The 27720-nt window shown below is 39.7% G+C and overlaps 1 protein-coding gene across 6 annotated transcripts in view; it reads right to left on the bottom strand.

Moving 5' to 3' along the window:
* LOC125464771 (linker for activation of T-cells family member 2-like) overlaps nucleotides 1-27720 on the bottom strand; it is a 132026-nt gene that overhangs the window by 79163 nt on the left and 25143 nt on the right. For 3 of the 6 annotated variants that reach the window (XM_059655377.1, XM_048557577.2, XM_059655379.1), the window contains exons 1-2: nucleotides 19802-19936; nucleotides 7791-7889 (exon numbers count right to left, since the gene is read on the bottom strand). In XM_059655377.1, the coding sequence (XP_059511360.1) occupies nucleotides 7791-7889; nucleotides 19802-19829 (127 nt within the window). In that variant the 5' untranslated portion in view covers nucleotides 19830-19936. Of the gene's footprint in view, nucleotides 1-7790; nucleotides 7890-18969; nucleotides 19031-19801; nucleotides 19937-27577; nucleotides 27689-27720 lie in introns of those variants that run through there. The other 3 variants (XM_059655380.1, XM_059655381.1, XM_048557578.2) reach the window with 3 other exon arrangements.

Below are 27720 nucleotides of genomic sequence, written 5' to 3'. Positions count from 1 at the left end.
TCATCCCTTCAGAATTTCCTAGATTCTGGAATGGTAACAACAGATTCAGAGTTAATGTGGCTACCCAAGAAAGGAGTAAACAAAGAAAACGGGGTGATACAGATCAATTCACCTGAAATTAGCTGTGTGGAAATGGTGGAATGCATTTTTTTTAAAAATTCGCTCACAGGGATCTGGTGTCACAGGTGTAGCCAGCACTTGTCAGCCATCCCTAAATGGTCTTGTCGGTTAAGTACTGTAATGGAGCAATTTCCAGCAGTTTGACCTAGTGCAAGTGATGGAACAGTGATATAGTTCCAAGTCAGTGTGGCTTGGAGAAGCTTTGCAAGCTTTGGTGTTCCTACGCATTTGCTACCCCTATTCTTTTAGGTGGTAGGAGTCACAAGTTTGGAAGGTAGTGTCAAAGGAGCTTGGGTGAGTTACAGTGGTGGGTAGATCTTGTACAAAAATATACACTGCCAGGACAAGTCTATAGGTGGCGGAAAAAGTGAATACTTAAGATGGTGGATGGGGTGCAAATCAAGTGAGTTATTGTGTCGTGGATGGTGTCAAACTTCTTGAGTATCGTTGGAGCTGCAGTCATCCAGGCAGACAGAGTGTATTCCAACATTCTCCCAACTTGCGCCATAAAAACATGAGTTACTCTGTGGACTCGAGAGGTGAGTTACTCACTGTAGAATCCCAACCTCTCACCTACTCTTATGGCCTCAGTATTAATTTGGCTGGTCGATTTTAGTTTCTGCTCAATAGTATGGGTAGTGGATTGTTATAGGACAGAAAACAAATCAGAAATGAATGAGTCATTTTCAAGTTGGCAGGCTGAATTGCTTCAAGGATCAGCACTTGAGCTTCAGCTAGTTTACAATCTAAATTAATAAATTAGACCAAGGGACCAAGGTGATGTATTTGAGTGGAACACCACAAAGCTGTTGGAACAATTAACAAGATGTGCAAAAGGAATATTGACAGTGTGTGTGTGAGAAAACGGCAGGTGAAGTATAATATCTAAAAATGTGAGGTTAACCATTTGGATGGGAAGAATTAAAAAAAAGAACTATTGTGATTGATTTGAAATGATTTGGGTCACAAAGTCAGCATGCAGATACAGCAAACCATTAGAAGGAAAATGGATACATGAACTCTATTCTAAACACAGAATAAGGAAGTCCCACTGCAGTTGTAAAGGGTTTTCACAAGGCCATACCTGGAGTACTGGGTGCAGTTTTAATCTCTACCTATTGAACAATGTGGAAATGAGATAGTGAAATCAATTTAATGACCCTTCATGAGAAAATACAGTGTAGAATGAGCACACATTCTTGACAAGTGATCTCATGGAAACATAAGATGCTGAGAGGACTTGAGAAACTGAGAAGTTTTGTCTCTGAACTGGGAAGTCTTGAATTAATGAATACAGTCTCAGGATGAAGGGTCAATAAATTAAGAGTCTTTGGAATTCTTTACTTCAGTTGTTGAGCTCATTTAAATCGGAGTTTGAAAGATGTTTTGACATTAACGGAATCAAAGGATAAGAAATTTGGGCAAGAAAGTGAAATTAACGTCGAAGACAAGTAAAAACAAGCTTGAGGCACCAGACAGCCACATTCAACACCTGTTTCTTTTGTTTAGATTGTATGCACATCCCTAGAATGACTGTTTCTACTTTAAACTCAAATTGCAGATGATATTCTTCAAGCTTCAATGAAACTTTCACCAGATAGATAATCATTTTGTAATATTCCACCTCTGTAATATCTCCCATTGCCATCACTGCCTCATCACATTTGCTGTTGAAACACGAATGTAAGAAATTGGGCAACCAAATGTTATTTTATAGTGAATCATCACCACTCCTCATCATGTTGTATAAGTTAGTTGGGCTCTTGGTCACCACAAGGTAGAAGTGCTGCCAACATCCTCTTTTCGGGTTGGAATCTACAAGCCTGCTGTGTCTCATGTAGAAAGGGAAAATTCTTGGGCATTGTAATGAGAACAGCCTTGTACCTTAAACAAAAAGTAGCTCATTAGATGGTAGAAATCTGTCAAGTTACATTTGTATGATCCATATTCAGACCTTAAGGAGATTTAGATGGTAAGGTCTATCCCCGTCGAGATTCTTTCACTCCCTGCAAGTCCTAACATGCTGGCATGATAAGAGGTAGCTTAATGCTCTACTCAACATTAAATTTTGTACAAAGATTGACAGCAGCCTGATAAATTGGAAGAATTTTCATCCTGGAAGTATCTGCTTGAAGGTGGCCTCCCACCATGTGATTTATGGCATTGAGCGACTGTAGAGTGAAAACCAGGAGCAATAAATGTGCAAATATCACCAGCATTATGACTAGGGGTGGGTGACAGTTAATGTATTTCAAATCTTTATTCTGACCTTGCACTTGGTTCCATTAACCTTTAACGTGCCCTCACGTGGGCGTGCCCAGACTTTGTGGACTGCCTACAAGTTTATTCATGTTAGCAGCCTTTCCTGTCTCAGTGAATTTTTACAGACTGCAGATGTTGTTGATTTTTGTCTGTTTGACTGAACAAGGAAAGGGGTGTGGCTAACCAAAAAAGTACCCCTAACCTTATGACTGCACCCTTCGTAATCTTCAAAGGAAGTCAGGACAGAGGAGGAATAAGGTACAAAATAGGAACAGGATACAAATGAGCAGATTAAGTTGGGGGTGGGGGAGTTAGACGAGAAACAAAAGGAAAGAACTTGCGTTTATACAGCACCATTCATGTTTTCAAGACATCCTAAAGTGCTTTCCAGCCAATTAATACAAGTGCAGTGATGGGTGCTGCTGTTCACTCAAGTAGACAAGAGTTGTTGTGGTAACATGGACTTTTGCATAGACATTGTGCTTTTGGAGTTGTGGATAGTTATAACAGAGGTTCCAAGGTTCTGTTCTATCACATGGCTACCACCTTCCAACGAAAGGGTTTTTCAAGTTGACTCTCAATCTGTTGGCCACATTATGAATGCACCTTAGTTGACCATCAAATTCTGGAGTGAGACTTGATATGGTGCTTCTGACTCACATATAGGGATAATGCAGGTAGCATCATAAGTTCACTTCTGAAATATAATCACCGTTCTAATGTCGGGAAATGTAGTGATCAAGCTGTATGCAACAAACTCCCACAACTAACAGGGAAATAAATGACCAGATCTGTTTTACCGTAATATTAGAGTTTGCGCAAGTATCACAACGCAGCTACTGAAAGCAAGAAACTAATCAGCTCTGGAAAGATTTTCTGCATCTGCTGGGAATCTAATGGCACAATTTGAGAGAAAATAAAACATTCTATAATACTAAAGTTATCTCTGGGTGTTTCTAAATTGATATTTTATCCAAATTTCTGGTTTCAACTGTAAATAATAATTCAAAGTTTAGCCTGAAAGTCAGAATTCTGGTTCATCATAAACTATTAATCTCTGTTTGCTCCAGATGAAATTAGTGACAAACATAAGTTGAAAATATTCATGGAGAAAAAGCATGCAAACATACTGAGTGGAAAGTCCAAAAAGGAAGTCTGCTACACCTCCTTTGTGAAGATCAACACTCGACTTCTACCAAAACAACAATCTTTTTTCATTTGGACAAAAAGGGGCAGGAGGTAACCGAGATCACAACCATCACATTTCCTTTCCAGCCACATGCACATCCAATGTGTACATACATCAACACTATATCACTGTTGGCATCAGTAGAACTGCCAACGTAACAGCAGCAGCTTCTTCACACTGACTGCAGCTAAGAGAATAAGCACACACTGCCAACTTTGAACGCAAGTAGAAATGGATAATAAACCTTGTCAGAGAAGCCAAGGTTATGAGGATGAATTAAAAGTGCATAAAGAATGAAAGAATTTGCACCCATACATTAACTCTCCGCCTTAAGATGCCAGAAAATACTACTGCCATTCAGGTATAATCTCCATTCTCCTACAGGAAATGTAGCAACCAAGCAGTGAAAATCAAGATTCCCAAAAAAGTCAATGACTAGCTGTTGATAGAAGGATAAGTATCAGAGGGAGGGTGTCTGTTTGCCTCATTTGGATGAATGGCTGGTTTGCAAAGCAATGTGATGCCAACAGCATGGGTTCAATTCCCATTACTGGTTGAAGTTACCACAAAGGACTCTCCTTCTCAACCTCTCCTCTCACCTTGACCCAACACCAGTCATCTCTCTCTAATGACAGAACAGCCCTATGGTCTGGTAACACTATGGCAACTTGGCTGAAATATTGGAGGGGATATGCATGTATGGATGTATTATTCTTAAATACTTCGTCTTTCATCACTAAATTATGTTTCTTCCACTGTTAAGGACTGGAGAACAAACAAGAATAATAAAAAAAATGAAAATATCAAAAGCTTCACTAAAATTGAGTCAGGATCCAGCAGTGATAAATTTCTTCAAAAAGGTCACACTAAAATGTTATTACTCCAAAAACAGAGATTTTCTGGTCTCTTACTGAGCTGTAAACAATGATTTGCATTTACTACAACACAGCAAAGCAGTACAGCGACAGTAGAGGAGCATAAGCAGTTGTAAGATGACACATTATTGAAGAAGCTGTCATTGCAAGGTAACCAAAGGCATTACGAAAGAGGCAGATTTTAAGGAGCCTCTTAAAGGAGAGGGGTAAGAGATATTTAGGAAGAATGCTCTTGTGCTTCGACACTTGGAAGTAGAGGTCAGGCACCAATTGTGGGGGAGAAAATGTTAGAGAATGTACAAGGATCTGAAAATGGTGGGAGAGATTTGGGAGGGTTGAAGGTTAGAGACTGTTGCAACAGGAAGGTGAGGTGGAGGTAACGGAGGTATTTCAACACAAGGAAGAAAGTTTCAAACTTGATGGATCAGCAAGCCTGGGGAAGGAAGCCTAGAGTAGTGGTGAAGGGGTTGGGAAATGTGTGGAAGAGACTGGTGCAGGTTGGGAGATAGCTTCCTCTATGCAATGCGAATTTAATGTAGAGGCAGGGTTAACGTTTCAGGTTCAGATGACCTTTTATCAAAACTTAAATGAAAGGTCAACTTGACCTGAAACATTAACTGTTTCTCACTCTCCACAGATACTGCCAGACTCATTGAGTATTTGCAGTATTTTTAATTCATACTTCCAACATCCACAGTAAGTTCATTATGTTTTAAGGAGGTCTAATTGTTGCAAATAAATGGTGCAGCTTATGTAGGTAGCCAAAATCCCTACGCTCTTGCTGCAGATCTAGTTACAAGACCAAATATAGTGCTAAAATTCCAAAACATTTTGTTGAAAAATATCAATCATTTTTATGTTGTGCATTTGCACAAAATATTTTCATGGAGTTTCTGCAAATATCCTTGAACGTCGAAGTATTCGAGGGAAAGTAGCACATAATGAATTGTCAATAATTAAAATACAATTTTACTTGATAATCTTAGTAGTTGGATGGCAGTGGATTATCAGCAGTGATAGTTTCAACATTCAAGTGAGTGTCAATTTGCTCATGGATGTTGCTGTAACTTTACTGTTGTTGACTGCAAAGCCCTCAATGTATCATTCCAAATTGGATTAGAAAAGTATCGGTGAGTGAGAGACAGTCATATATCCTGAGAGGTAGAGTTAGGTGGCATTTTGTTGCATGTTTCTCAAACGAGCACAGAGGTTTTTGTTCTTTCTCATGAACTTCCAAAAATATTGAGACCATTTTGAAGAACAGGAGGGTCTTGACCAATGTTTATGCCTTGGCCTAGATATTAAAGGCAGGTTATTTGGTTGCTATCATATTGCTGCACATAAATGGGCTTCAAACATCATAACAATGCCCACTCTTGAAAAAGATACCCAGTTGGCTGACAAGTGCTTTAAGACAAATGGTCATTAAAGGTGCTATGCTAATGCAAGTCCCTCCCTAGTATCATTTAACAGGCTATTGATAATCAGCAAGCTGTGTGGGAGATGTCTCCGTGAACTGCAAATGCTGGTGGGGGCAGGCGTGTGTGGTGGTGGAAGGTAGTGGGTAAGCAAGAGAGTATCCACGTGTTCAAGTTTTGCACCAAATTTGAAAATGAAGCAGCAATTAACTATACAGTCCTGAGACTAATACATGTCAGGTTCCCAACATACCTCTGATCCTCCCCCACCAACGTGTTCATGTTTTATGTTAACTTTCAACAGAACAGCCTGCCGTGCCTAGTCTAAGTTTCACAGCGACATTTCTCAAACATTACCCAACACTGAAAGCGAAGTCAAACTCGCTGTTTGCACAACCTAACTGAAATAGATTGATTCTCAGAATATATTTGATGACACTGTTGCATTTTGCAGTTGACGAAACCCATGAAGGTTTCATTAAAAAATGTTAAACTGATTGCAACATATTGCTTTTATTTCACTTTCCACGTTGCATTATTTTTAGACCTCCCACCTCTCAATCTTGATGACATTTATTATCATGACCTATAAAAAATGGGATTTGAAGAGCGTTGCAGAATTTTACCACAGCAAAGTTTATTCAGTAGATTTACATTGGATTGGTTTTTTAGGCATGCATTAAAAAGGCATAAAATATATTGAAGCAAAAAACTACAAGATGCATTCTGGAGCTGCTCCAAGTTAGAATCATTATGAATCCCTATCCATTGCAAATATACTACTTTATATTCTTATTTTTAACAGGGGAGTCAGTGATGCAATGCTAGACAAGTCATCTAGAGGCCCAGACAAGTGCTCAGCTGGTGGAATTTAAATTCTATTCAAAAATCTGGATAAGTGAGCGGGCAAATAAATTAATATCAGGGAAATTCCAATTTCAGGGATTTAAATTCAATTCATAAATCATGAACATAAAGCTCGAAGTAATGGTAACCACAAAACTACAATCAATTGTCATAAAAAGCAACATGGTTTGCTAATGTCCTTTAGGGAAATCTACTCTCTTTACCAAGTCTGGCCCACATGTAACTCCGGATGGATGATAAATTGGTTGACTCTTAACTGCACTTTGAAATACTGATTCAGATACAGACAATTGGAATAGGTAATCAATGCTGGTCTTGCCAGTGATGCCCACTTCCCATGGAAGATAGAAAAAAATTATATAGTATTTCACAACTTTAAAATTACAGTGGATATTTAATACTTGAGATCAAGAAAGATGGGTTGGGGAGGGAAGAGAGAGAGAGAGAGGAAAAACAGAAGAGAGCAAACAAGAAAAAAATGAAGCATAGTTTATCAATTTATCAAGCAACTGAGCTCCCTATCGAAGCAGTGACTGGTGCCTATCCCAATTAGCTGCTGTAGATGCAGAAAACAATCTCATGCAGACAACAGTAGAGAAGAAACACATCAAAAGGGGAGTGAGGTGGTGGCATTGTAACGTAAATTGAATAGTAATCGATCCAGATTACCGAGCTAATGCTCTACATGATTCAAATTCTACCAAGGCAACTGGTGGAATTTAAATCCATAAATCTGGAATTAAACCTAATATCAATAAAGACAACATGAAACCATTATCAATTGTCATTATAGTCGATCAGGCTCATTACTATCCTTCAGGTAAGAAAATTGCCATTCTTATCCAGTAGACTGTCAGTAATCTAGTTGACTCTTAAAAGAAGTAGCCTTACAAGCCACTCATTTCAAGGGTGAGTAGAGATAGGCAGCAAATGGTGGCCTCGCAGCCCACATCTCATGGAAAGAAATAAATGACCAAAGTGGTAATTGTCTGAATTTGACATTCTAATTCACACCAAGACCACCACATGTCATGTAGAACTAAGCAAATGGGTACTTACTGCGATTCCCAAATAGTCTACACCTGGAACACAGCATCACAAGGATCACAAGTGGCAGAAGAAACAGAACACCCAACCACAGCTCCACTTGATTCATTCCTGTGTGAGGAGTTCAAAAGACATTCACATTTACACAGAATTAAAAACAGTTAAACAGTCACAATTTGTTAATAATTATAATGCAGCCCAGCTTCTGCATTGAGTGTTTCTTAAATACTAGTGTAAAGATTTATAGTTGAGAAAATCTTTTCCTGCTCCTTGCTTGGTCACAAGATAATTACAGAGAGGAAGGTCTTTTGGCCAATTATAATTCATCCGCCCAGGAAGATTCTTCTTCCGTTCAATTCATTCTTAAATGATTCCATGCTTCTCAATTCCACTTTCCTACCTAGGAGTTGATTCCGTACATTAACATTTAATGTTAAGAATACGTTGAACTTAAGTGTTTCAATTTCCATTATTAGTTGGATATTACAACCCCAATTATTTTCTGAATTTATTTTTATCTCTAAACACATCATTGACTACCTTGCACAATTCTAAGAACACCAGTCATTTTTAATCAAACTGACAGGCCCCAAGTTGCTTCAGTTTTTTTCCTCAGTCAGTCTCTGACAGACTCGTGGCTCTTCTTATTTTGAACCTTGGCTATCAGAGTTGACATAGCGCTCAAGGTGTGGTCTGACCACAGCCCTTGATTATACTTCCTCTGATCTGTATTCTGCTTATAATTGGACATTCTATCAGCTTTGTTCATTGCTGCTTGGGTTGGTGGGGCATACTTTGTGTAAGACTTTGAAGTCTCATTAAATTTCACATGCTTCTTTCTACAAAAATTGTGCCATTTATTTCTGATTTGAAAAGCCTTTCTCATTATTTCTCTCCCCAGATTCGTTCCTCAATTCTTGTTTATAAGCTTGGCTTTGCTGCTGATGCATTTCAGTTGAAATCACTGGTACTTGAAGTCATTCACCATTGTGCACTTTTCATCATGCAACACAATTGCTGCAACCTTGTGTTGGGTCACTCATAAACGTTGTGAAAAAGCAATTACCCATGGTGTGAAATGATAAAAATCAGTGTGACACAATTCAATTTTAAAAGATGACCTTTATTAACTCAATGATCTGTCACATAGGAAAATCAGTTTCCACTTTTGATTTTCCAAATTACTTTACCTGAATATGCATACATATAGGGCTTCCACTTGCCCAATGTGAATACCAGTGGAACACATCCTACTTATCAAGGTCAAAGGAGTAAAGTGCTCGTGAATAGAGCCTAGGCTCCAGAATCAGTAGACAATCTACCTTCTCGATCATTCATTCCTTCCACCACTGACACACCATAGCTGTAATGTGTACCAGCTGCAAGACTCTCTGCAGCAACTCACCATGGCTTCTTTGACAGAATTTCCTAAGTTCATTTTGAAGAACAAAGGCACAGGAACACCATCACTCCAAGTTCCCCGATAAAAGTCACAGAACATCCCGATTTACCACTACATTGCCATTGTTTCATCAGTGCTAGGCCAGAATGTCAGAACTCCCTCCCCAGAACTACACTGGACAGACCTAAACCACATCAACCACAGGAGCCCAAGTTGGCATAATTTCAGAATCAGGGATTGCCCATTGAAGACAGATAAGTTGGAATTCCTTCTTTCAGACAGTAGTGAATCTGTGGAATACTTTACCACAGAGGACTGTTGAGACTGGGTCTTTAAGTTAATTCAAGGTTGAGACAGACAAATTTTAATCAGTTAGGGAATCAGGAATTGTGGTGAAAAGGCAGGTGGGGGATGTTGACGGTCATCAGATTATCCATGCTGTTATTAAATGGCACAGCAGAATTGATAGGCTGAATACTTCTGCTCCTACATCTTATGGCGTTACAGTAGCTCAGCACAACCTTCGCAAGATCTCCTAGGGATATGCAATAAACTCTAGCCTTACTAATAATGATCATGTTGCAAGATTGAAATTTTAAAATAAGTATAATTCAGTACCTCAAGCCTGATTTGCCATTCACTCAGGTAATAGCAGATTTGTATGCCAGGCCCATTTATCCTTTTTGCACCTCAGTCAAGTAGGATTTAAACCTCAATACATTTCCTTAAGTCTATCTATTGTTGACAAACTCTGAGGACTTCTGTTGAACATCTCCACTGGCAGGGAAGACTGCACAGTGAATAAGTTTCTGTACTTAGTTCACTGCAGGATGGGAGACATTAGGGGATCTCCCTGAACATGATCAAACCAGCTGGTTTGAAGATAGATGTCAGATGAAACATAATGGAGAGAGAGACACAGAGACAGAGAGAGAGAGAGAGAGAGAGAGAGAGAAACATTTGGGAGGATGATAATGGAAACTGATAAAGAATGGGGAAACTTTTGAAGAGAGACTTAGGAGCTCCGACACACACCTTTAAGAAGAAAGATGTGCATTTATAGAACACTTTTCACAGCCAGGAGACTTCTCAGAGCATTTACAGTCATGAAGCATTTTTAAGATGTAGCCACTGTTGTCACATAGCAAGCAAGAGCAAGCTGATAAAATGCTTACGAAATTGAAAGCATCCATTTTAATCCAACATCTCTGATGAGGATGGAGCAGTCTTGCGTCCATGAAGTACAACATTAGGTAGGGTTACAATGAATTCAGGAATATAGGTTTCAGAAATAAAAGTACTGAGCACTAAAGCAGTGAAAGGACTACACAAAATATTCTTTCAAATTGTAGCCCAAATACTGCAGCCAACTTGTGAACGCTGCTTTAGACAAGAAAACAAGAGTCCAAAATTGATTCAGAAAAATGTTACCATTGTTACCAATGGTGAGAGGCTTTATTTATGAGACTAAAGAAAATTAAGTTGTCTTTGATGGATCAATCAAGCTTAAAATGAAAACTGATAAAAATATTGGAAGATTTTCTTTGAAGTGAATGGGGAAAAAAATTTATTATTTGTTGTTAACTAAAGGAAATATTAACATAGTCAGAATGAAGAGCGAGAGAGTAGATTCTGGAATGAGTATCCTAAACAGTTTTTAAAAAGGAAGGTAAATGATTAAATGGATGAAAAGAGAAGAGTAAATATGGGGAAAGAGCAGGGAAAATGGACCAAATAGACAGCACCTTCAGAGAGCTACTGTGAAATGGGCTGAATCCCCCTTGCGTTATGACACAATCTGGGTCTGGTCTGCTTCCTGTTGAATAATATCATTCTAGTAATTATGATCATCCTAATCTCCTTCTCCCTCTTTTATAAAGAGACTGCAGTGGTTCAAGAAGGCAGCTCACCACCACCTTCTCAAGGGAATTAGGATTGGGCAATGAATGCTGGCCCAGACAGCAGGAGCGACTTCCTGTGAAAGGGCAAATAAATAATCTCCACACAATACCCAAGCCAAGGTTCTGGCCTTATCTTCCATTCACGAACTCGTTTTCAGAAACTGATCTTGCAAACATGCAAACTGTGATTTTCTTTTGAAATGTGTAAGATATTTATACACTCTGGAGAGAAAAGGCATTGCAACACCATTCAATTCAGTGCTGTTCTAAACATTCATTAAAAAGATAATTAGTGATTTTCCTCAACACAGCCATTTCACAATGATGGCTATATTTTTGTTTCCTTTTTTTTTCACGGAATGTGGGTAACATTTGCAATGTCAACATTTGTTGCCCATCTTTAATTGCGCTTGAATTGAGTAGCTTGCTCAGCCATTTCAGAGACCCTTTAAGAGTCAAATACGTTGTTGTGGGTCTGGCCCAGACGGCGTCTGAAAGAACCTTAGTTAGTAGATGAGTTTTTCCAACAACCCATGGTCATCATTACTGAGACTAGTTTTCAATTCAATCTCAATTATCAGTTGAGTCGAAATTCCGCCAGCCTGCCACAGTGAGATTTAAATCCATGTCTCTGGCTGGATTACTAGTTCAGTGATATTATCACTACAACACCACCACTCTGTATCGCATGTTCTCCTTCAAGGATATTGAAAGTATCATCCAGGGCATCATTTTTCCACCCCTCAAAAATTTACATGGCTGTGGAGGGGTGAGGAGTGGGGGCGTAGAGGCAGATAGCTATGCCCAGCTATGATGCTTCAGTCCTCCAGTGTGAGGCAGGCTTGATGAACCTAGTGATCTTTCCTCTTATTTGATGCATAGTTTACATCATAGAAACAGAATCATTACAGTGCAGGAGGAGCCCATTTGGTCCAATGTTCATTTATCTAGTGGTAATCTCCTGCCTTTTCCCTCATGTCCCTGTTTCTAACCAAATAACCATCCAATGTCCTCTGAGTGCCTTAATTGAACCTGCTTTCACCACATTTCCAGGCAGTGCATTCCACGCCCTAACTGCTCAGCGTGAAAACGTTTTTCTCTCACATCACTCTTGCTTCATTTGCACATTACTTTAAATCTATGCCCTCTTGCTCTTTGTTCTTTTATGAGTGGAACAACTTGTCCCTATCTACTGTAACCAGTCTGCTCATAATTTTGAAAATCTCTTTCAAATCTCTTCTCAGCATTCTTCTCTTCAAAGTAAACAGTCCCAACTTCTTCAATCCATCTTCATTATTGATGTTTCTCATTTCTGGAATCACTCTAGTATTTCGCTTTTACATTCTTTCCAATGAGTTCACATCCTTCCGAGAATATGACACCCACAACCATTTATGATACTCTAGCTGAAGTCTAACAAGTGTTTTGTACAAATGCAACATCACCTCCTTGCTCCTAATAATAAAACTGAAAATGTTGCATACTTTATTAATTACTCTCTCCACCTGTCACCTTCAATGATCTGTGCAAATATATGCACAGGTGCCACAACCCATTTAGAATCAGACTCCCCATTTTATATTGAACGAAAATGTTCTTTTGAATAAAATGCACCATCTCACACTTGTCTACACTGAATCTCATCTGACACTGTTCTGCCCACTGCCTCAACTTGTTAATGCCCTTTTGAATACTGCACATTATACAAACCTTCAAAATCAAAGGATTAAAAATGATCAATTGGTTTATTTAGCCTGTAATTTACATGCATTGGTGTAATATTTACACATCTGCAACCAGGCAATAGACAGAATAGAATTTGTCTCCTTGGTCAGAGGGTTTGTTTTGGGTATGTGGGTGTAGGTGACAAGGCTGGCAATTGTAGCCCATTCTAACTGCCCCTTGAACTGAGTAGCCTGCTAGGCCATTTCAGTAGGCAGTTAAGAATTAACCACATTATTGTGGATCTGGAGTGACACATCAGCGAGGCCAGGCAAGGATGGCAGATTTCCAGTGCAGACTCATGGGCTGAAGGGTCTCTACTGTACAATGTAATTCTATGAATCTATTATACTCCACTGCCACTTGATCTATTTGGCTCACTTAATTCTGAGGAACCAAGTCTAGCAGTGCCTCCGTTCTTGTTAGACTGGACACATATAGGTACAAGAAGCTCTCCTGGACACATATAGGTACAAGAATCTCTCCTGGACACAATCTAGGAATGCTCTCCACTTGGGCAGCGCGGTGGCTCAGTGGTTAGCACTGCTGCCTCACAGCACCAGGGACCCAGGTGTGATTCTGCCCTCTGTGTGGAGTTTGCACATTCTCCTCGTGTCTGCCCATGTTTCCTCTGGGTGCTCTGGTTTCCTCCCACAGTCCAAAAATATGCAGGTTAAGTGGATTGGCCATGCTAAACTACCCAGAGTGTCCAGAGATGTGCAGGCTTGGTGGGTGGGTCGTGGTATGTGTGGGGTTACAGGAATAGGGTAGGGTGGGTGGGTCTAGATGGGATGCTCCTTGGATGCTCAGTATGGACTCGATGGGGGCAAAATAGCCTGCTTCTTCATTGTACGGATTCTGCGATTCTACGAATGCTGTAACTTTGAGCACCGTAACTTGCTCAAAGAGAAAATGCCATTATGCCTAAAAAGGAGTGACAAATAAAAACCCTAGAAGGGCAAAATGAATCAAAAGCCACATAAATACCTGTACTCACATTTACTGATCCGGATGTAAACTCAATAAATATCTGGGAACTATTAGTCACTGGACAGAGCTGAACTGGAATCCCATATTAAGGTATATAAGACAAGCTTGGACCAGAACCACCATTTCCACGTTTTACTGTATTGTCCTTCTAACAGCTCACTCTGCACACTATAACTAAAATTATATCTTAAAGAAGGAGCCATACAAATCTTTAAGCATTATTACAGTGCCAGATGGTTTGCCCTTGTGAAAGTCAGAGAATATTTTGAGTTATTGATGACTTTGAGAAAAATACAACACCAAATCATGCACAACCCCGTTCTCTGATTGGGCTCTGTACACCGTGACATTAATCTCCCGCATATCAAGGGGGTGCACAACCTTACAAGCAACCTCTCGGCCAGTTTCAAATCCCATCTGCTGCAGAAGTGCATAATAACATCTCTAAAGAGAATGATTAGAAAATATCTAAAATCACAACTAGGTGTCAAGTGAAATCAGGGAGTACTTTTATTCCAGATAAAGGGTTGAAGAAACCCAGAACTCTTTCCCAACAGGTTGTGGATGTTGGATCCGTGAATAGCTCTAACCCAGTCACTTGACTTACATAATCTACAGTTCAAAAGCACGATACAGTACAGCACACAGGCGTTCAGTTTTTTGTGTCTGTGTCAATCCTTTAAAAGAGCTATTCAATCCCCTGCTTATTCCCCATAGCCTTGCAAATTGCTCCGTTTCAAGTATAGATCCAACTCCCTTTTGTAAGTTATGACTGAAACACTTTCCACTGCACTTTCAAGCAGTGTATTCCTGACCACAGCAACTCTCCATCTAAAAGAAATTCCTCTATCTGCCAGCTGGTACTGTTGTTAATGATCTTAAATCCGTGCCTTCTAGTATCTGACCTTCCTGCTGTTGGAAACAGTTTCTTCCTATTCACTATCAACACAGTCACAACTGTGAATTCCTCTATTGACTCCATGTCTCTGTCATAATGATTCTCTAATCTCTCCAACAAACTGAAAAAATTGAAGTTTCACAAAAATATATCTCAGCTCACCAGGGAGCAGTGGTGCTGTGCACAATTTTGATTTGTTGCTCCAGTCCCATTAGCGCACAGGGTTTCAGATCTTGCCCTTTCTGCTATGGAATGGTGTGTTTTTATTAAGCCTACAGTACCACTAAACTTCCTGAAACAAAATGTTAATGATTTTAAAATATGGTTTGGTTTATTCTTGAACACATGCCATGGCCATAAACAAATCAAGCAGTGTCATGCGGTCGGGTGCAATTTCTTTTTCTTAATTCATTCATGGGATTTGGGTATCACTGGCTGGACCAACATTTATTGCCCATCCTTAATTGCCCAGAGGATAGTTAAGAGTCAACCACATTGCTGTGGGTCTGGAGTCACACATAGGTCAGATCAGTAAGGATGGCAGATTTCCTTCCCTAAACCAGATGGGGTTTTTGCTGACAAACGACAATAGATTCATGGTCATCATTAGATTTTTAACTCCAGGTTATTGTTGAATTCCAATTCTACCATGTGCCATGGCGGGATTCCAACCCAGGTCCTCAGAACATTGGATTAATATTCTAGTGATAGTAACACTACACCATTGGCTACCCCAAAATTTGTTTGGAGAAAATAGATTTCTACAATTCTTCCCCACTGAGAGCCTCTTCAGATTATATCTGAATCTTCTGCAGACTAACTGATTGAGAACAACTGCTGTAGTAGTCAACAACTCTATTATCAGAATGATAGACAGAAAACTAGATGGGCTGTGATTTTTTATAATCTAACAATTGTTGTACTCCAGTGTAACTTCACTCACTGTTGCATTTTGGCAGCTTGCCATACAAAACAAAAAATTGCTATGAGTAAGCAAACTTCAAACTAATTTATGATAGGAATTACATTTAGACTTCTTCATACCTTACTCCACTTTCCCCTACATAATACTTCCCTCTTGAATAGTAAGGGAGAACCAATGAGTCTGCCTCATGGTGAGAGCTTTGGAAAAATGGTAGCTTGTTATTCTACATTATCTCTTTCATTAACACTTCATTGGAAGTAATCTTCATTATCACTTTAACCACTTATCTTTAGAAGGGCATAACAAGAAATGACACCCAACCATACAGTTATCTTTACTCCCAATTTACGAAGGAAGCTACTAACCCAACAAGCACTGCAGAAGGATAAACAGAATAAATGCAGGGCACTATCAACTGCAGCGTGGAGGGTGGCATGAGACAAGGGGTGAGAAAGGTTTGGCAACACAAGCTATCGAAATCCTGTCCTGTTCCCAACAGCACCAAGGTAATTTTTTTTCTTTATTAATTAACGGAATGAGGGCGTCGCTGACCAGGCAGCATTTATTTCCCATTCCTAATTGCAAAGGGCTGTTCAAAGTCAACCACATTGCTGTGGGTCTGGAGTCACATGTAGTCCAGACCAGGTGAGGATATCAGCTCATGATCACCATTAGATTCTTAATTCCAGATATTTATTGAATTCAAATCCTGCATCTGCCGAGGTGGGATTTGAACCCGGGTCCCCAGAATTCTATCTGGGTCTCTGGATTATTCTATTCTCGTTTCTAAACTCAGCAACATTTCTGACAGCAATAACAAAATACAACAGAAATACTGACGTTCCATTCTTTCCTGAAGCAATTAGAGTACAGGAGCCTCTTGCTACTCAAACAATACTGAAGTTCCAAATTTAAAGACTAATATGTGAAACGGCAGAATCGAATTCAAATACACCAATAATTTATTAATGGCATTAACAATGGACCGTGAAGATTTAAAAGTCACTGTCAATATCCAAATTGTTCAATAATATCTTTCAGGGAAGGAAGAAGGAACAGGAGTGAGATACCAGGTCCTCAACTGTTTGCCGAGCAGAAGTACTGATTTTATCTGTTCCCCTTAATGTTGGAAAATGTTGATCATATTGTCAATTAACCTAAATTCCCAACAGTTTAGAAAATATTAAATCATAATTTAACACTTGGGGTTCAAATATCATTGAGTAAATCTGTACTACCTGTGGACCAAAACAGATATATCAATCCTAAACTATGGTGTCCAGAGCTGCTTTCAGTACTCCAGATGTGGCCTAATCAGAGAAACATGATGCTATTGTCTCAAATACTCATTCTCTAGATATAAAGATCAGCATTCTATTAACCTTTCTTGATTATTTTCTCAAAGCATTCACAACATTTTAATGATCTTGGGCCCCAGGTCCCTTCGGATGTCCAACGTACCCAGCTTTTCACCATTCACAAATATTCCATTTTAGGTCCAATGTGAATAACTTTACACTTACCAACATTTAAATCCATTTGCCACAGTTTTGACATTGTTTTAAGATTATACATACATTATTAAAATTATACATACATTATGCTTCTACTTCCACGGTTTACAACGTCCCTTAATTCCTTCTCATTAGCAAACAGAAATTTGTGGCTCTGTAATCCATTAACAGAGTCATTAATAAACAGCGAAAAGTTCACAGCACAGATCCTTGTGGGACACCACAAGTCACATCCTGCCATTGACACTGACTACTTCATTGCCTCTACTGTTTCCCATAGCTCAGGCAAATTCCCAAGTAGCTCAATAATTTTCCTTCAGTTCTGGGAGTTTTAACTTCCGCTCTTCAGTCTCTGTGAGGAAATTTATCAAATGCCTCTTGCAAATCCTGATTCATTATTCCATAGACAGTGCACTGTCCATCACATCAATCAGCTTGTCATCCTAATCTTAAATACAGACTCAGGTTACTTCCTCAACAACGGATGTCAGACTAACTGGTCTATAATTCCATTTTCTCCCCTTTCACATTGCTTAGAAACCAGTTACCCTTACCTGGTCTGCTTGATATCTGACTTCGTTCTTGCCCAACACAAGTGATTCAATATATTAATGATGCATAGGATCTGGGCTATAAACACTGGTTTTCCATGCCACCCACGTTGAGAGCCATCTTTGAAAATCTGAAGCCTTGCATATTTCTTTCATTTCATTTACAGGAATTTAGTTCTTGGGAAACTTATCCATTCCCACAGCACAAATGCTAGCCAGGGGGATGACCTCCAAGCCATTATCAATGTGCGGTGATAACAGTCTGAGAAGGGTGCTGGGGAGATGGTGAGACTTGAAGCTGTGCTTGAGACTCCTAAGGACTTAACTGGGACAATATAAGCAATATTTAAGAAGCGAGAGTGCAATGTTTCCAATGTTTATTTGTGTTACGGAAGGACATCTGGGAATAAAAGGTTAATTATGTAATTGAATGATAGAACAAAATAAGGAACAGAATGGTCCTCCGCCTGTTCCTATCCTTTGCAGTTTGACTTTGCTAATTAGAATTACTTTTCCTTGTGGGGTAGACGGGGGGGTATAGAGGTAATGCCAGTGGGTGAGTAATCTTGAGGCCCAGCCTAATACTCTGGGGATGCAAGCTGAAATCCCACCATGCCAGCTGGTGGAATTTAAAATTCAATTCATAAAATTTAGAATCACTGAAGCTGACCTTGAAACTATCAGTGATCAAGAAGAAGGGTCTAGGCCCAAAACACCAGCCTTCCTGCTCCTCTGATGCTGCTTGGCCTGCTGTGTTCAGCCAGCTCCGTGCCTTGTTATATTAGTGATCAAGTAGCATCTGATTCACCACTTTAGAGATGGAAATCTGCCATTTTTACCCAGGTTGGCCTACGGGCAAATCCAAATCCACAGCAGTAACGAGGCTGACTGTTCTCTGAAATAGTGCAGCAAGTCACTCAGTTCCAGAGCTTCTATGAATGGGCAATGAATGCTGGCTTTTCCAGTGATGCCCACATCCCAAAGACTTTGTTTTTAAAATAAGTCAAAAGTAGCAGAAATGAGACTTGTGGTCAAAAAACGAGAGAGTGCACAGATGCTAAATGGCTATTATATGATGCATTTGAGATGGCTGTGAATTGCAAACAAGGTGCAACTTCTAAATGACCATTTTCAAAAACTGTTTCTAAAATGTTTAAAGGTGATTTCAAAAGATCTGAATCAGTGGGAGACTGGTCCTCAACTTCCACATGAAGCCAAAACCCTGATGCAGCATCAAAATATAATTTCTCAATGTCCCTAGACAATTTTTTTAAAGAAGTATTTCTACCTTGCTGGCTCTGCCGAGCTCTACGGACGCCAGGAAGACCTTCAAGAAGACAATGACTGAGTTTAACATACAGCTCCTTCTATCGCTGTTTGAACTGCAGTCAGTCCGGATCTGTTCTTAAGTTATGCAGCGAACACCAGAAAAGGTAGCAACTCAGAAAATATTCGCTGAGAACCTTGGAAACTTCGTGCTTTAAAAAAAATATAAAGGGGTTTGCAACAGCTGATCACGATTCCGTTGGCCTGCCTCTCTGGGTCTGTGTTTAAGTTCATCTACACATTTCATAGCTAGATTCGATCGTCGCTTGCCCTGAAATCGCACCTCCCGTATAGTGTTACTGGAAATGTTCTTCCTAGGCAGTTTCCTGAGTATATAGGAATCAGGTTAAAGATAAACAGACACACTGGCCATTGAAGCATCCCTTTCCAAAGACAACCGCAATTAGGATTGGGATCCGAATCGAATTCACTTTAATTCGGATCTTGGCGGATTGGACAGTTCGTCGCAATCGCACGCTCGGCCAGTGCAATTAGAAAGTTGCAGAGTGTAGTCCTTTGGACAGACATTATACAGTATATGTTCTCACAGACACGCATAATGTTTCAAATTGTGAATTACTTACTTTACTGATCTGGTTTCTACATTAAAGACTACCTTAATTAAAAGTCACCCGAGATCGAATATATATTTTTCATTGAAATTAATAGCCATTTTAGTAACTATTAGATGCAGTAACTTGCGCTGCAGAAGATTGCTGCAAGTACAGTTAGATGTTTTCAGGAACTGGAGACGGAAAGAGAGCAGCTCCCTGGCTCAGGAGGTGGGTCCTTACCGGCTGCAATCTCAGGGGCTCCTTTCATGGGCTTTCATCTTGTCTCCGAGCTGGGGATGTCAGGCTTAATCTGAAGGGCAAACTAATAAACGGTTCGAGCTACCGTTTCCGCTGTTTAACAGGAATCTTGCACCACATCCGCCCGCTGTGCTTTGACACTCAGTCAGTCATCGAACCGAGCCCTTCTCCTTGGTTAGGCGTGAACCATAACTGACACTGATCTGGGGGTACCAACCCGCCAGGAGTCTCCAGGGATTCATCTGCCGCACATGGTGTTTTTTTTACATTCTTTCCCCTACTGATATAAAAATATATACTGAAAGTGGGGGAGGCTGGAGGCAGTCAGTCATCATCCTTGTTGGGGGGGGGTCACTTAACAGTCTGTTTGTTTCCAGTTAACCATGGAGGTTAGACCTATGGTTCAGATGAATAAATAGGATGACCAATGGCAGGAGTGTGGGTTGGGCAGAAAGCATTTCAGAATTACTTAAACTTTGCCCCAATCAAGTCTGACTCTGGGTGCCACAATCTCCACACCGTGCTTGGGGCAAGGAGGCAGGTCCCCAACCAGAAAAGGCGTTGAAGCATGTGCTATTAGAACAATCTGATCCACACCCTTTCCTCCCAGGGGAGTCAGTGTTGCATACATTTTCGTTTGCATATTTTAGCCTGAAGCTACAGGCAGTGATGGTTGTTAGAACCCTCACTGGTTTTTCATTATTTTTATTCCGTTGTCAATTTTTGCTTGGAGCCCTGAACTGGGAATTGGGAGCTGAATATGCCCTGTGGGCTTTGGGAAACAGCTTGTGGTAAAAGGAAAAGAGGTCAAAAAAGTTTTTGTTTGTAAGGCCAGGCCTGGAGCCTAATCGCAGGTTTGTTCTTTACTTAAGGGGTTCAAATAGTCACAGCAACCTGGAAAGAGCATTGTGTTTGAACAGATAACCAACTTTTGCTATTAATGGGATGGGTTCCAGCAAGACTGGAAGAGATATTCAAGCTGGTATCAGATACTGAATGTAATTGAGGTGCCAGGAAAAGACAATCAGTTTATCAGGGTGGGACCAGAGTTGAAGTGTGTTTTCTGGAAGAAAAATTGATGGTACAGTGGACAATAAAGAAGGTAATCTAAGGTTACAAAGAAATCTTGATCAATTGGGTCAATGGGCTGAAGAGTGGCAGATGGAGTTTAATTTGAACAAATGCAAGCTATTGCATTTGGTAAAACAAACAAGAGCAGGATTTATACAATTAAAGTAGGCCTTTGGGAGGTGCTATAGAACAGAGAGACTTAAGGGTACAGGGACATAGTTCTTTGAAGTTTGCATCCTCTCTGATGAAGGGTCTAGGCCCGAAACATCAGCTTTTGTGCTCCTGAGATGCTGCTTGGCCTGCTGTGTTCATCCAGCTTCACACTTTATTATCTTGGATTCTCCAGTATCTGCAGTTCCCATTATCTCTCACATGTAGACAGCATGGTTAAGAAGGCACTTAGCATGCTTGCCCTCATTGCTCTGACCTTTGAATACAGGATTTGGGACATTATGTTGAGGTTGTACAGGACAATGGTGAGGCCTCTTCTGGAGCACTGTGTCCAGTTCTGGTCATCCTCTTATAGGTAGGAATTTATCAAGCTGGAGAGGGATCAGAAAAAATTTGTTAGCATGTTGCTGGAAGAGGAGGGTTTAAGTTATAACGAGAGGTTGGATAGGCTGAGAGATTTTCACCAGAGTGTAAGACGTTGAGGGGTGACCTTGTAAAGGTTTTTAAAATCATAAGGGATAGAGGTAGGGTGAATGGTGGGTGTCTTATCCCTATGGTGGGTGTTTTCAAGACTGGGGGCTTATTTTTAAGGTCAGAGAAGAAAGATTTAAAAAAGACATGGGGGCAATTTTTTTTATACTGAGTGATTCGTGTACAGAATGAACGTCCAGAGGAAGTGGTGGATGCAGGCACAGTTAGAGTGTTTAAAACACATTTATATAAGTACAAGAATAAGAAAGGTATGGCGGGATATATGTCAAGCAATGGGCAGGTGGGACTAGTTTAGTTTGGGATTACAGTCAGCATGGACTGGTTGAACTGAAGGGTCTGTTTCAGAGCTGTATGACTCTAAGGGTGGCTGTTGATGACACAGCATGAAGATTTGAAAACTCCATTCCAAACTTCCCTTCACGGTTTTCAGGAGCCCAAAAAGTAAAAAGCTGAGTTAGAAATTTCACTGTCTTTACCTGAGTGAACTGAAAACATGACCCTGATTGATGTCTCCAAAAAAGCAGCAAAGGAATTTACATCTATGCCTGTGAAAAAACACATTGTGAAGCCATTTAAGTAATTTGGCCAGTTTTGTGATGTTCTTTTAGTTATCCTCTTAACCATGTTCATTTGTCTGAATTTTGTGTGAATGGGGGCTGAAAACAAATGTTTTGGGATTAAAGCATATTAATCTTTAACTTAATATTAAAATTTAAAGCATAGGCATAGACTACCTTGTTTTACATTTTCTCTGCTGAAGTTATATAATAAATTGTTGCGTCTTTTGTTTAAAATGTAGAACTGGTATCTGAAATTAATTATACCTAAAGTCTGAGATTGATTATTCAAAAATCTAGTTAGGAACTACTGAAATAACTATTAGGGGTCTTCGAAGGTTTTAGTTCTACAGTGTTGTGAATTCAGAGATATTTAGTTCGGCTGTCTGTCTCCCTGTTGTAACGTGGTGGAAGATCTCTATCCATTCACAAGGCTGACCAGGAATCTCTTCCACTCTGATCACCTGCCATTGGTGTTGGATGGATTTACAAGTTAGTACTGAAACTGTTTGGCCACATTTTGAATACACCTTTCTTGGTTATGAATCCTGGAGTGGGACTGAAACCAGAGCTTCTGCTCCTGCGATAGAGATGTTACCCACTGAACCGCGAGATCTCTCTTCACAAATCCATCCTATTTTTGTTACCCTAAAAAAAGGAGCAGGTCCTTAAGCACATTCTACCAATTAGACAATGGTTTAATTACATGTTTAAGTGTAGGAAAAATTAATGTACCCACCAAAATTTTGGAACAAAACTTTTGGCTTATCATAGATAACACAGTGTGACCTGAAACGTCAAGCTTTCCTGCTCCTCTGATGCTGCTTGGCGTGCTGTGTTCATCCAGCTTCACACTGTGTTATCTCATATTCTCCAGCCTCGGCAGTTCCTACTATCTCTTTTGGCTTATCATTCTCTGTTTTGAAATGCCTAAATGATTTCCTTGCATCAAGAGGATTTTGGGGAAGACAGTTCCAAACTTCCATTATCCTTTGTATAAAGAAGTGCTTCTAAGCATTCATCCCCAAATCTAATTTTAACATTATGACCTACTGTTCTGGGCTTCTCCACCAGGGGGAAATAACCTTCCTTTCAAATCCCTTAATCACCACAATTAGGTCACCCATTACTCTGCTAGGTTAAAATAAACAATGGAAATTACGATGGAAAGATGGAGTTTGTATCTGGTTGATCAATAAATGACGGCAGTTCATCTGTCTCCCTTTTTACAAGCATACAGCAAGGTAATACACTGTGGAAACTCTAATAAATGGGCCCAACTTATCTCTTCAGATGCAAGTTGCTTTTTATTTTCAGCACTCATGTTTTCTACACTTGGTCTCCTAGAACTTAGTTGAATGGAAATATCAAAACAATCTGCAATTTAAAGAAAACATTGGATTATTATTTTAGTTCAAGAATAAAGACTGGTCTGGCTCACTGCCCCAATCTTATATTCAGATTTACATTCACAAAAGATTGTTTACTAGAAATTCAGAGACTTCCAGCTTAAATTTTCTTTGCACCATTTTAAAACTAGTTTGTGTTCCATAAACCGGCACTCAGCATGCAGAGTTCATTTGAGGTTCTAGAGAAAATGTCCAACTGGACAGGAAGTGCCACACTGAAAGAGCTGTTGATATCAACACCACTGAAACCTTATAGATTCCAAAACAAGAATCTGAAAGTTCAAGTTTACATCAAAGTCCATGACAAATGTATCTTTTTCACAGCAAGTTTGATGACTTTAATGCCATGGCCTTGATTATTTATGTAGTGCTTTTGCCTCTGAGTCAGATAGTTGTGAATTCAAACCTCACTTGAAGGACTGGAGCAGAAAATCTCGCTGACATTCCAGTACAGTAGTGTAGGCACACTGCACTGTTGGAAGCACTGTCTTTTTCAATGGAATGTTAAACAAGTTTGTTTGTATGAAACATGCCACGATACAAATTCAGAGTAGAGGGGTTTGGTGTCTTAACAAATATTTATCCTCCAGCCAACATCATAGTTATACAACAACAAAAACAAAGTTGCTGGAAAAGCTCAGCAAGTTTGCCAGCATCTGTGAAGGAGAAAACAGAGTTAACATTTCGGGCCCGGTGACCATTCCTCAGAATTCAGTTCCACCTGAGGTAACCTTCTTCACTGTCCACTACACCTCCTATTTGGTGTCATCTGCAAACTTACTAACCATTCCTCCCATATTCACATCCAAATTATTTATATAAAATGACAAAAAGATGTGGACTCAGCACTGATCCTTGTGGCACACCGCTGGTCACAAGCCTCCAGTCTGAAAAACAAACCCCTACCATCACTCTCTGTCTCCTACTTTTAAGTCAATTTTGTATCCAAATATCCAACTCTCTCTGGATTGCATGCGATCTAACCTTGCTAACTAGTCTACCATGCAGAACCTTGTTGAATACCTTGCCGAAGTCCATATAGACAATGTCTGCTGCTCTGCCTTCATTAATCTTCATCACTTCTTCAAAAAACTCAATCAAGTTAGTGAGACATGATTTTCCATGCACAAAGCCATGTGGACTATCCCTTTTCAGTATTTGCCTTTCTAAATATATGTCCATCAGAATTCTCCTCCAACAACTTTTCCACCATAGAAGCCAGGGTCACCAGTCTGTAGTTCCCTGGCTTTTCCTTACCACCTTTCTTCAATAATAACACCACATTTTTCAGCACTTCATTTGTGGCTGTCACTGGTGCAAATATCTCGGCAAGTTTGTGAGAACATGAAGCTCCTTTTCTACAAATGGAGTCATGTTTAATAAACTCCAAACCAAACTAACTCAGAAATTTACAACTGTATTCATTCCTTTGTTTCTGATGTTAAGTGTGAATTATTTCTTTGATTAGAGGCAGAGCACTTTCCCAAGTTAAAAAGCCTGTCATTAACTGATCAACTGAACTGACACCAAACCATTGTGAAGTTGAATCCCTATGGATAGAATCCTGACCACGTAAGGGGTCTGCCTCTCAATTTACCATTACTGACATTAACTAGCCGTGACTGGGTCAGGCGTTATATTATTAAAACTACCAGACAGGGACAGTTTCCAAACTTCCTTTACCCAGAAAATCATCATCGGAGTCACTGCAACTCCAAGGAAACCCCATTTTCACACGAGTAAATTAGACAAATTGCAAGGATTAATATGGGCTCTTAAGTGGACAGTGGGCCATATTATGAGTTGAATGATGATTAGCATAGCTTATTTTAGAATGTGGCAACAGAAAGTGCTGAAAATACCCAACGTATTCCCCTTAATCAGTAATGCAAGTCCTCTGCCCATTTTACATCCCCTGCTTTCTCACCTGAAATATCTAAACCCTGAAAGAAGTGTGACAAAATACTCTCCACTTGCCTGGCTGAGTGCAGCTTCAATAACACTCACAAAGCTTGACACCATTCAGGATAAAGCAGTCCACTCGATTGGCACCACATTCAGCAGCTTCAATAGGCCTCCAGTCCAAAAAACAAACCTCCACCATCACTCTCTGTCTCCTACCTTCAAGTCAATTCTGTATCCAAGTGGCTAGCTCTCTCTGGATTCCATGTGATTTAACCTTAGTAACCAATCTACCATGTGGAACCTTGTTGAATGGCTTGCTGAAGTTATTTGGACAACCTCCACTACTCTGCCTTCATTAATCTTCTTTGACACTTCTTCAAAAAACTCAATCAAATTCATGAGGCACGATTTCCCACGCACCATGCCATGTTGACAATCCCTCATCAGTCCTTACATTTCCAAAGAATATTCCATCATCATTGAATAGAATGCGCTATATTCCCAGCTGATTTAGTTAGAAATGCAGCACAGTTTTGGAAAAAAAATCCAACATAATAGTCTTAGGCTCAGCAGAAAGCGACACCAGTTCAGGTTATGTAGAAGCACAGCCTGTTGTAAGACTTAGGAGCAGAAGTAGACCATTTTGGCCATCAAGTCTACTTTGTCAATCAATGAAATCACAGATGATCTTATAATCCTGAGCTCCACATTCCTGCCTTTTCCCCATAACCTGTCAATCCCTTATTGATTAAAAATCTTCTATCTCAGCTTTGAATATACTAATGACCTAGCCTCAACAGCCCTCTGCAGTAAAGAATTCCAGAGACGCACAACCCTCTAACAGAAGAGATTCCCTCTCACCTCTGTCTTAAATATTTGACTTCATTTTCTGAGATCAAGCCCTCTCGTCCTACACTCTCTCAATGGGCAACAACCTTTTGGCATCTAGCCTACAAATTCCCTTAGAATCTTGCATGTTACTTGTAATCTTCTACATTACAAAGAGTACACATCCAATCCATTCAATCTGTCCTCATAACCAGTCTCTCCATACCTTGTATCAGCCTAGTATATATTCACCATGCAAACATTCAACCTCCAGTCATCGATATTTGCATCGATCTCAGCTTTTATGATGGACGGGATCTTCCCCCTGTCTTTCCTCATATAATCCACTGGCACATCCCCCGATTCCTTATCCCTCCTTTGTTTGTTTAACCTTCTCCAAAATCAACCCGCACTATTCACTTTGATTATCCCTATGGTAGCGATTTCCACATTCTCACCACACTTTCAGTAAAGAGGTTTTCTTTGAATTTGCAATGGAATCTTCCCTGCATCTTCTCCAATGCCTCAATATTCTTTTTTATAATGTGGTAACTAGAACAGTATGCAACACCCTTAAGTATCATCTAACCAAAGCTTAATACTAATTTAGTATAACTTCCCCGCTTTTCAATTCTATACTCTGAAAAATAAATCCTAATGCTTAGTTTTCTTATGTATAGCCTTGCTAACCTGTGGCATAACTTTTGGTGATTGGTGTATTTGTGATCTGAGATCTCTTTGTTCCTCTACCCCAGAACATCTAGAAAGCAGTAAATCAGAAATGCCTGCCTCTACATTCCACAGGATATCCAATTGTTTACCCCTAAAAATATTTTAAATCCACCTGATTAGACACATCATAATGTCTAGAACAGATGGCACTTACCCCAGACTCTGTAGTCCAAGACAGGGACACCAAACCTGGTCAGACATTTAGCCAGTTTGACTGTATAAGTGATCAGTTGTCCCATGAATTGCCTTAAAGAGCTTGCTCCCATAGTTAACTGCCTCTTGGTTGAGAAGTCCATTAGGTAAAGAGCTTTTAGTTATAAAGCTCTTATCAGTAAATAACTTGCACAACCCATTGTCCACATGAGAAACAGCCTCTGGGAGTATGAAAATTTTCACATAGCATGATAACACGGCATAGTATGTTTACTTCAAGCAATAAGGGGTACAAAGATGACACATTACCACAATAATATACAAAATACACACCTTCTACAGCTCAAAAAACAATATCACAGATTTAATCATTACATAAAAGTCACATTTCTAAATATAGTTCAGCAACCTTTCTCCTTTATAGAATTTCAAAAACATACCATATAACCATCTAATGGAAAGGCCACTTGTTTACAATGCTAAATTTAAAACAACTGATTAACCAATATGTCAGTATTTTCCAGCTTCACCACAGCTCAAGTAAACATGCATTTATACCATATCTTTAAATGACGCATTCAGT

The sequence above is a fragment of the Stegostoma tigrinum genome, chromosome 27 (assembly GCF_030684315.1).
Source record: "Stegostoma tigrinum isolate sSteTig4 chromosome 27, sSteTig4.hap1, whole genome shotgun sequence".
In the NCBI taxonomy this organism is placed as follows: domain Eukaryota; kingdom Metazoa; phylum Chordata; class Chondrichthyes; order Orectolobiformes; family Stegostomatidae; genus Stegostoma; species Stegostoma tigrinum.
This window is presented reverse-complemented; position numbering and strand designations above follow the sequence as displayed.